Source organism: Sorex fumeus, unplaced genomic scaffold, assembly GCF_029834395.1.
Source record: "Sorex fumeus unplaced genomic scaffold, SorFum_2.1 ptg000044l, whole genome shotgun sequence".
NCBI classification, from domain to species: Eukaryota; Metazoa; Chordata; class Mammalia; order Eulipotyphla; family Soricidae; genus Sorex; species Sorex fumeus.
The window spans coordinates 14480699-14491529 of record NW_026606101.1 but is presented as its reverse complement, the minus strand read 5'-3'; the positions used below and the strand labels follow the sequence as shown (position 1 = coordinate 14491529).

Below are 10831 nucleotides of genomic sequence, written 5' to 3'. Positions count from 1 at the left end.
AGTTTTGAGCTGAGGTTCATCCTGCAGTGAATGCAGATGGAAACAAGTGTCTGGAGACTGGGAGGAGGCTTTGGAGAGAGTCCCCACCTCCTAGGCTACCCTGAGGGGTAAGTGACTCTGGGCCTAAAAAAGTATCAGAGCGGGTGGGAGGGATACTGGGATCCGTGGTGGTGGAAAATGGCACTGGTGGAGGGATGGGTATTTGATCATTGTATAATTGAAACCCAAGCACAAAAATCTGTAAGTCTACAAGTGTATCTCATGGTGTTTCACTAATAAAAATTAAAAAAAAAAGAGAGAATGGGCACTGGTGGAGGGATGAGTACTCGATCATTGTATAACTGAAACCCAAGCTCAAAAACTTGTAAGTCTACAACTGTATCTCATGGTGTTTCTCTAATGAAAATAAAAATAAAAATAAAAAAAGAGAGAATGGGCACTGGTGGAGGGATGGGTACTCAATCATTGTATAACTGAAACCCAAGCACAAAAATTTGTAAGTCTACAACTGTATCTCATGGTGTTTCACTAATAAAAATTAAAAAAAAAAAGTACCAGAGCAAAGTCTGGCCTTCGTGTGGTCAGAGGGGCGAGTTCCCCTCCCATCAGGCTAGCATTTAAGTCCACTCTGGAAAGCCTGAGAAAGAGGCTTCGGTTCTCTGACCCTCAGTTACTTCATCTGCAAAATGAAGATAATAACCCCCTTGCTCCAAGGGTTCTCAGGAAGAACAAATGAGAAACAATGGATTTCCGTGCCTGTAAGTGCTCATAACTATCTCTTAGGTCTTCGGGGTGCCCCAGTGGTGAAGGAGAAAAGATGCAAAGTCATCGTCCATCCCAGCTGTTTATTGAAAGGGAGGGGAATAGAATGGGTGCAACGTGGGGGAGGGGCGACAGGTCCCCTCGCCCCTCCAGAGAAGGGAGGGACTCGCCGTGAGTTGTCCTGGCGCGCCCCCTAGTGGTGGAAAATGCAGCCGCCGCGCCTGACAGCCCAGCCTGCCTGCAGGTGGGGGGGGCAATGCCCTCCACCAGGGCACATTGACCCCATGGTAAGGGCAGGCCCTGAGGATTATGGTCTCCAAGTGGATGCATTCTGAGGGGTAAAAGCAACCAAGCTTTCTGTCTCCCTGGATCTGGGAGGCGACTCATATTCACATCCAGAGTATCTTCTGAGCCACCGGGGAGTACTGAGTCCCCGGGGACCCTGAAAAATGCTCCAACTGGCACTCTAAACCAGGATCTGGTGGGAACATGGTTGCTTTCTGTCCCTGGGGGTTTCTCAGGAAGGAGGACAGGGTGGGAAGCTTGGGGAGTATTTGGGAAAGGCTGACATCTCAAATGTCTGGGGCGCCAGCCCTGGGGAAGGCTCAGGGATGTGAACTCCAGGCTCTGTGACCTGAGCTTGGGCCTCCTGGAGGAGTCGACCAAAAGGGCCCTACTGGGTGGGGGAAGCCCTGGGGGGGTGGGAAGGTGGGACTGTGGGGAGGACGAAGGGTCCATGCCCCAGGTCGGGCTTGTCCTCTTTGGTCAGGAGTCCCGCCGGGGCTGGATGGTCTGCACGAAGGATTGTCCAAACAGGCTGGTGGAGGGTGAGAGCCAAGACTGCCCGCCGTCGTCGAGAAAGACCGGGGAGAAGTGCTGCTCGGGCTCGTCCTCGAAGACCTCCACCTGACCTTCAGCTTCGGTGTCCAAGAGTGCAGCCTTGTAGTCCTGGCCTTGCCAGCTGGCCATGGCCCTGGCCAGGCAGTAGGTCAGCAGGATCCCGGCCGCCATGCAGAGCACAATGCCCGCCAGGCGACAGGTGAGGAGGGTGTGGTTGTAGTCGACTGCCCGTCGGTCTAGTACCAGGAACTCTCCGTCTTCAATGCCCTCCAGCTTGGGAGGCACCACGTAGCCCATGGTTAGGGCAGCCAAACCCAGCAGCAGAAACAGCGTTCCTGACGACAGGGTGATCTAGAGAGTGGCAAATGGTTGGCAGGCCGTCAGGGAGAGCTGGGGACCCCTTGGGTGCCAGCCCCTTGGTCGGAGGTATCACACGCCTTTAGGATCTAACTTTGTGTACTGAGACCACAAGTTCTCATGTCCTAGCTGGTTTTGGGTTTGGGTTCGGGGGATACACCCAACAGTGCTCAGAAGTTACTCCTGGGCCTGTGCTCAGGGATCACTCATGACGAGGCTCAGGGAACAATCCAGAATGCTGGAGACTGATTCCAAGTCACCTGCACTCAAGCACTCAAGCGCGCTACCCACTGTGCTATCTCCTCCAGCCTATTGTTCTATTTGGAATCCCGAGGCATCTTTGATTTCTTTTCTTCCCACATCCCACCTGCAATGCCTTCCTCCCGCCCACCTTGAGTGCCCCTTTGTCAGTATGTAGCTCCCATCTACCCTCTATCTCTCAGTCAGGTCAGCTCTCACCTCAGATCTCACTTCCTCAGGGAAGCCTTCCAGAATACCCCAGACTTGAAGAGGTCCGTGGCTCTGCACTCAAGCCATCACTGAGCCTGTTCACCCACTGAAAGACCTGACTGCTCACTTGGACGTGTGCCTGGTTACTCTGCACATGATGTACGTCTGCCCCCTGCCCCCATGCAATAGAGCCTGGAGAACCACCACAACAGAGACTGTCCAGGCCTTGCCAGGGATCTTTTAGGCCCAGCACAGCACCAGTACAGAGCAACAACTGAACGTGTGTTTGCAAAATCACTAACTGAGCCCCACCGAGCCTGTTCCTCGAGGACAGAAGCTAAATGTTAAACTCTGAGTCCCCGAGAGTCTATAACACACTGCAGGAAGATGCTCAAGAGGGGCTAGAGCACAGCCAGTAGGGCGTTTGCCTTGCACGCGGCCGACCCGGGTTCCATTCCCAGAATCCCATATGGTCCCCAGAGAACTGCCAGGAGTTATTCCTGAGTGCATGAGCCAGGAGTATCCCCTGTGCATTGCCGGTTGTGACCCAAAAAGCAAAAATAAATAAATAAATAAAAATTAAAAAATAAGATGCTCAAGAAATTTGAGAGGGGTCAGAGCGACAGTCCAGCGGGTTGGCCATTTGTGTTGCATGTGGCTGACCCAAGTTCAATCCCCAGCACCCCATATAGTCCCCTGAGCACGACCAGGACTGATATCTGAGTGCAGAGCCAGGCCTAACCCCTGAGCATTGCTGGGTGTAACCAAAAAAGCCCCCCCCCAAAAAAAAGAAGAAGAAGAAAGAAAGAAAGAAAGAAAGAAAGAAAGAAAGAAAAAGACCCATTCACTAACCCTCCCCCCAAGGCCCTCCCTGATCACCCCGGGCACTGGGAGCACTGCTTGCCCCAGAAGCCACAGTGTACCAAGCCCAAGGTTGGATGTTCACTCTGCTGGTGTGACACTCTGCCTCCTACCTAGAGTGAATGCCTTTCAAAGCAGAGGGAGACAATAGGTTTCAGACCCCAGGATTGAGACTCAGCTCACGGCTGCCTTCCCAGTCCAGCCCAGGCCCCTGCCACTCGCCCCGGTTGGCATGGACATCGATTTCTTCCCTCATATCTTTCCCTGCCCCAGTCATAGTATCCAGTGTTTTATTTATTTACTGTAGCACTGTCCTCCCATTGCTCATCGATTTGCTGGAGCGGGCCCAGTAATGTCTCCATTGTGAGACTTGTTACTGTGTTTGGCATGTCGAATACGCCACGGGTAGATTGCCAGGCTTTGCCGTGAGGGTGAGATACTCTCGATAGCTTCCCGGGCTCTCCGAGAGGGGTGGAGGAATTGAACCTGGCTTAGCGGGGCAGGCAGCTTGCAAGGCCAATGCCCTACCTGCTGTGCTATCTCTCCAGCCCTTTATTTATTTAAGTGGGCTAAGGCCTACATTCTGCTGATCAGTTTCAACCCTTGCTTAGCTACAGCAGTTAGTTCTGGGCTGGGCTGGGCACATGAACCCAAATGTAATACGTGTCAGGCTTCTGGTAATGCAAAGTCCTTGGGGTTGACTTTTGATTTTTTTTTTTCCGGAAGGAAATTCTAGAAGGAATTCTGGTTTCCCTTGTGTGATGCAGCGTAAGACAGAGTCCACATGGGAGCCAGGTGTGGCTTCACACAAGTAGTCTGAAAACTCAATGAGATCTGGAGAGCCTCAGCATAATGGTTTACACTGCTGCATAGAGGGACTGGAGAGAGGGGACAGGAGGGAAGGCACTGGCCTTGCGTGTTGGTGGTATCAGCTCTGATCCAGGGTCAAATCCCTAGCACCACATACGGTCCCCTGAGCACCTCCAGGTGTCACTCCCGAGCACAGAGCCAGAAATAGCCCCTAAGCACCGTCAGCTGTGATCCAGGAAACAACCCCCTCCCTGCAAAAAAAAAAAAAAATAGGGGCCAGACCAATAGTACAGCAGGTCAGGCAGCTTGCCTTATATGCAGCTGACTCAGGTTCTTTCCTCGGCATCCCACACGGTCCCCCAAGCACTGCTAGGAGTAATTCCTGAGTGCAGAGCCAAGAGGAAGCCCTGAGCATTGCTGGCTCTGGCTCCAAAATTAATTTTTTAAACAATTTTTTTTTTTTTGCTTTTTGGGTTTCACCCGGCGATGCACAGGGGTTACTCCTGGCCCTGCACTCAGGAGTTACTCCTGGCGGTGCTCAGGGGACCATATGAGATGCTGGGAATCGAACCCAGGTCGGCCGCGTGCAAGGCAAATGCCCTACCCGCTGTGCTATCTCTTCAGCCTAAAAATTTTTAAGAATTTAAACTGCTGAACAAAACTTTGCCTGAATGCAACCAACTTCTGATCTCCTCTATAAAGTGATCGACAGTTTTCCTTTATTACTGAGTTGCACTGAGTTCTATCTTGCTTGAACAAACCTTTCTTTCTGGCCTTTGGCCCTACCTCCTCCCTGCAGCCATGGGGAATCCCCGGAGTTGCGTCTCCCCCCCAGCCTTACCTTCCAGCACAGTGACGGCCAGGGTTGGCGGGGGTACAGCAGGGGCGGCCCCTCAGGGTCATCGTTGAGGGCAGTGCCCGCACAGTCCTCGTAGAAGAGGTGCAGATAGGAGCGAACCCCATACCACTTGCCGTCTTCCACTTTGGGACCACAACTACAGCTGCAGGCATAGCGACAACTCGTCATTGTGGATCCCTGCAGGAGGCAAGGTGCAGCGGTGGGCTATCAGGAAGAGCTGCCCAGGCGACCCTCCCACACCCCCAGAATCTTTGGTCCTCACTCACTTGGTTTGACATTCCCCATAGTCCTAACTTAGCCTTTAGGAAGCCCAGCCTCCCGGTCCCAAGGAAGGAGCCAGTGTGGTGGGATGTCTAACCCAGGGGCCTGGAACTGTCGGTGTGGATCAGTGAGAGTCTGGAAGACACACCATGACGGTCACTGCGGGTCCTGGGATCTACTTCTTCTTCTTCTTCTTCTTCTTTTTTTTTTTGGTATTTTTTGGGGCGGTGTCACACCCAGCGATGCTAGGGGTTCCTCCTGGCTCTGCACTCAGGAGTTACTCCTGGCGGTGCTCAGGGGACCATATGGGATACTGGGGATTGAACCCGGATGGGACACGTGCAAGGCAAACGCCCTACCCACTGTGCTATTGCTCCAGCCCTGGGGTCCTGGGGTCTAATGGCCTGGGTTCGAATCCCAACTCCACCACTTCTAATACACTATCACTAATCTGCATTTCCTAAAACTCCATTTCCTTGTTTGTAAAACAAGGCTAGCCTCAGACCTGTTTTATATAGCTTCTGTGATTGCTACGGAGAAATGGTTGCTGTTTTGTTTATTGGAACTGTAATTTCTCCAGGATTACTATTTCTTTTTTCTTTGCTTGCTTGTTTTGGTTTTGTTTTTTGTGTCACACCTGGCCATGCTCAGGGCTTACGCCTGACTCTGCACTCAGGAATTGCTCCTGGCAGTGCTCGCAGGACCATATGGGATGCTGGGGATCAAACCTGGGTCAGCCGTGCAAGGCAGACAATAGGACAAAGATACCCAATGTACTATTGTTCCAACCCAGGATTACTATTTTTTATAAGAACTATACTGGGTGGGGCCAGAGCGATTATACAGCAAGTAGGGTGCTAACCTTGCACATCTCTGGCACCCCATATGTTCCCTTGAGCTCTCCAGGAGGGATCCCTGAGTGCAAAGCCAGGAGTTGGCCCTGAGCACAGCCAAGTGTAGACAAAAACAAACCAACAAAAACCAACAACTGGGGACTGTAAGTGATGTCAGAAATTAAATTGGAGCTGTGTGTAAGGCAAGCACCTTACTCGCTTGGACTCTCACTTGGAGCCTTAGTTATTATTTCTGTCCCGCACTTTTTGAGCTGGAGCGGTAGCACAGCGGTAAGGCATTTGCCTTACAAGCGGACAACATGGCCGACCCGAGTTCGATTCCTCCGCCCCCTCGCAGAGCCCAGCAAGCTACTGAGAGTATCTCACCGGATCGGCAGAGCCTGGCAAGCTCCCCGTGACGTATTCGATATGCCAAACACAGTAACAACAAGTCTCATGATGGAGACGTTACTGGGCCCGCTCGAGCAAATCAATGAACAACGGGAGGACCGTGACCGGACCGTGACCGTGACTTTTGGAGCCCCATATCTAGAGCAAAAGAGTCGGCCCCTTCCTTTCCAGGGTATTGTTGGGGGTAACTTGTCATGGCTGACATTCATCAAGTAGTTTCCCTCAAGCTTCATGGCCCCAACAGACACCTCCCCCACAGCAGATGTCCTCCCCATGACAACTTCCTCCTAAATCCCAAGAAATCTTCACTCCACCAGAGGCCCTCCAGTTGTTAGATTTGTAGAGAAAATCCCATGAGAGAGCCCAGAGCTTCTGGAAAGAAGTCCCCTCCATCCCTCTGGGTAGCTTCAGACAAAGTGAAGCAAAGTGATTAATCAAAGACACATCTAGGGGCTGGAGCAATAGCACAGCAGGTAGGGCATTTGTCTTGCAGGAGGCGGACCTGGGTTCGATTCCCAGCATCCCATATGGTCCTCCGAGCACCGCCAGGAGTGATTTCTGAGTGCAGAGCCAGGAGTAACCCCTGAGCATAGCAGGGTGTGATCCACAAGAAAAAAAAAAAAGAGACACATTTAGCCCTTCTCCAATAACCCTCAAGTCTTCCCTACTGCTCCCCAGACACTCACACAGACCCACCAACGACACAAAGAGACACACCCACACACGGAGTCACGGTGCCTGCTGGGCCGTTCCACTCCGAGCTTCCACAGATCCACACAGGCTGCGGAGCACCTTCCTGAAAGCAGGTCGATAAGGCGCGGCTCTCCGCAGAGCCTTCTACCGCAGCTGGGTGAGGAGGGGGTAGAGAGAAAGCAGGAAAAGAGCAACATACACGTACGCATGCAAGCGTGTGAACAGGATATGTATGCACGCGTGCATACGTAAGCATGCATATGTGTAAGCGCGGGTGTATGTGCGTACGCATATATGTTTGCACGTATGCATGTATGGAATCAGGCATGCTTGTTTGTATACATAGAGAACGAAGAAAGACCGAGCAAGTTCCGCAAGGGAAGGAACTGGACCACCAGGAGCCGGGCGTGGCGCGAGGGGTGTGGCCAGGAACGGCCACGCCCCCAAGGGTGGGAGAACCAATGGGGACCCGAGGGACGGTCAGTCAGTCTGTCAGTCATCGAGTAGAGCCCTTCAGTGATAGGCTGCGGGGTGGGAGGGGCGGGGCGGCGGCCCGGCGGCCCCTCAAAAGAAGGTGACCTTGGCGCTGTCACGCCTCAGCCTGGCCCCGGCGCCCCCTCCCCCCTCCCCAGTTTAGGGCTGCAAGGAGAGGAGCGGGCTCGAAGGAGGAGGGGATCCCGGGACTGGCGTTGCCCTAGGCACCGCAGGGCGTGTCCCCGGGCTGGGGGGCAGGGGGCAGAGAGCGCCCTGGGGTCTGCGTCGGGAGGCAGCATCTTCTGCGCCGTGGCTGGCGCAGGTCCCCCCACCCCACCCCCCGAAAATAGATGCTCTGACCTTGCACGGCCTCCCTCGACTCGCCCGCCCGCACCCCCAGACCCATCCCCTACCGCGCCCAACACGGTCCAGGCCGGAGAAGGGGCCCCGGGAAACCAGGCCAACGGCCCCAGCGCCCACCGCCGCACTGTTGTGCAGGGACCGCCCTTGCCTGGGTGGACAGTGCCTGCATCTCCCTCCCCCGGGAGGGACACTGAGGCAGAGAGGGGCGGTGGGTTTGACTAGCGGGGTGGGCGGGGTCCCGTCCTAGGAAGCCTGCACTTCCCCCAGGCCGACCCAGGGCCGTCTCGGGGCGACCCCTAGGCGCTGCTACCAGCCTGGCACCCCACCTCCCTCGGCCGGAGCCTCCCCGCGAAGGGTGGCGGGTCAGGGGTCTCCGAGCCTGGAGGGCGCGGGGACCCCGCGGGGTCGGGCCGCCCGCGGAGCAGGGCTGAGCTCACCTCTCCGCCCGCAGTCTCCGCCGAGCCAACGCGGGGCCTCCGGGCGCCTGCGCCGCAGTGTGGGGGGCGGGGGTGGTGGCGGGGTGCTGCGGGGTGGAGGGGGCGCCGCGTGTCCCCGGGGCAGGCTCTGCAGCTTGCGGACCCCTGCGGCTCTTCCCCGACCCACCTCAGCCCCAGATCCCTCGGGCAGACTCCACTACCTCCTGGGTCCCCCTTCCTGCATCCCTGTCCGGCGATGCTGCCTCCCGAGGCTCGCACCCCTCCAAGGGAGGAACTTTCCCTTCACCGATCTGCATGCCCAGTCCCCATCCTGTACCCGGAGCCCCCTAGAACAGTACCCCTTCTCTCCTGACCGGCCCCTCACTCTGTTTTCTGTTTGCTTGTTTGGGTTTGGTTGTTCTGTTTTGTTTTTCGGCCACATCAGGTGATGCTCAGGGGTTATTCCTGGCTCTGCACTTAGAAATCACTCCTGGCGGACACAGGGGACCATATGGGCTGCTGGGGATGGAACCCAAGTCAGAGGCGTGCAAGGCGGACATCCTCCTTGCTGTCCTATCACGTCAGCAGCCTCACCACGCTCTGGCCCTCCTTTCTCTTGCTACCCAAGTCCTCTCCTGTCACCCTCTCACTAAGTCTTCTGTCCTCCCTCTGTGCTCTTTTCCTCCTTCCCATGATCTCTTGCCATCTTAAAAATGGGGTTTGGGGCTGTAGCAATAGCACAGCGGGTAGGGAGTTTGCCCTGCACGCGGCCAACCCCGGTTCGATTCCCAGCATCCCTGAATACCACCAGAGGTAATTCCTGAGTGCAGAGCCAGGAGTAACCCCTGTGTGCCAGGTGTGACCCAAAAAAGCAAAAAAAAAAAAACGGGGTTAGTGTGGGGGGCAGGTATTTTGGAGAGATGCTTCTATTTCCCTCCTGGAAGTGGGGGGTGCTAAGGAAACAGCCTCCCTTGTTCTCTTCTCTCTCTCTCTCTCTCTCTCTCTCTCTCTCTCTCCACACACACACACACACACACACCCCTCAAACTCCAACTCTCCCGGGCATTGTACATCTGTGGTGCTTCTCCCTGGAGTATCGGCTCTTTTATCTTTTGGAGGGAAAGGGCCCACCTGGTGATGCTCAGGGGTTACTCCTGACTGCACTCAGGAATCACTGCTGGTGGTGCTTGGGGAATCATATGGGATGTTGAGAGTCAAGCTCGGGTCAACCACGTGCAAGGCAAATGCCTTGCCCACTCCAGCCTGAGAATCAGCTCCTGCCCGGCAGCCTCATCTGTTTCATCCCTGGCTGTGCATACCGCCTCGGTCTTCCCCACCTTTGCTGCATGTTCTTGGGAAAAACACTACCACTCTCAGAGCTTCACTGGGCAGCATGGCTTTAGGCCCGGAGCACCCGTTCTATCTCCTTGTGCTGGAGGCTGAGGACACAGCATGAATGAGCTCTGCATGATGGGGACAGGCCATATTTTTGTTCACTGCTGCATTCATAAAACAGTGCTTGGCAGGCAGTTCAATGAATGTTTACTGAACACAGGCTGGTAATAATAGCAAACATACGGTGCTCATTATGTGCAAAGGGCTTTGCAGGTACATTGAACTCATTTGCGTATGTGTGTGAGAGAGAAAGGGGGGAGTGGGGAGTGACAGGCAGAAATCCTGTCACTGAACACTAAGTGCAGGGCAGCTGAAACTGGGGAGCTGTAGATCTGCAGGGGAGAATTTTCAGCTGTAGCCCAATGGTGGTAGCCTGGAAGGATTGTAAGAGGGGGAGGCTTGGACACAGATTTCCACACTGAAAAGCTTCCTCTGGCTAATGCCGCCTCAGGACAGGGTACAAAGCTCAAGAGTAGCCACGGAGAGACCAGGGAGGAAGGTCAGAGCATGTCCAAATACGAAGGTGTTTCTACATTGGGCTAGTAAACATTCAAAATAAGGCCGGTGGGAGCTGGAGAGATAGCAAGGGCATTTGCCTGCCTTGCACGCGGCCGACTCAGGTTCGATTCCCAGCATCCCATATGGTCCCCTGAGCACTGCCAGGAGTAACTCCTGAGTGCAGGATATGTATGGAACTCCTGTGTGCAGAGCCAGAAGTAACCCCTGTGCATCGCAGGGTGTGAACCAAAAAGAAAAATAAAAAAAATCTGGCCGGTGCCACTGAAGAATGGAATTCTAAGTTTTGTTTGACTTTGGTTACTTTATTTTATTTTTTGTGTTTTTTTTTTTAAATTTTTGGCTTTTGGGCCATACTCGGCAGTGCTCAGGGATCACACCTGGTGGGCTCAGCGGACCATGTGGAGTGCTAGGGATCAAACCCAGGATGGCCCTGTGCAAAGCAGGTGCCCTACCCACTGTACTATCTCTTCGGCCCCTAATTTTGGTTTCTCTAAATGTAAGTTTAAATAGCCTTACGTGGGTCTGAG

At 54.3% G+C, this 10831-nt stretch overlaps 1 protein-coding gene across 1 annotated transcript; it reads right to left on the bottom strand.

Annotated features, from left to right (window-relative positions):
- Positions 1-1527: 1527 nt before the first annotated feature.
- LOC130030558 (neurensin-2-like) lies at positions 1528-7285 on the bottom strand. The gene is made up of 3 exons (XM_056121883.1): positions 7162-7285; positions 4922-5116; positions 1528-1953 (listed from the first exon to the last, which is right to left on the bottom strand). Exons 2-3 carry the CDS (start codon positions 5105-5107, stop codon positions 1528-1530), a joined length of 612 nt encoding a protein of 203 aa, XP_055977858.1. The 5' UTR covers positions 5108-5116; positions 7162-7285.
- Between the last annotated feature and the right edge of the window lie 3546 nt (positions 7286-10831).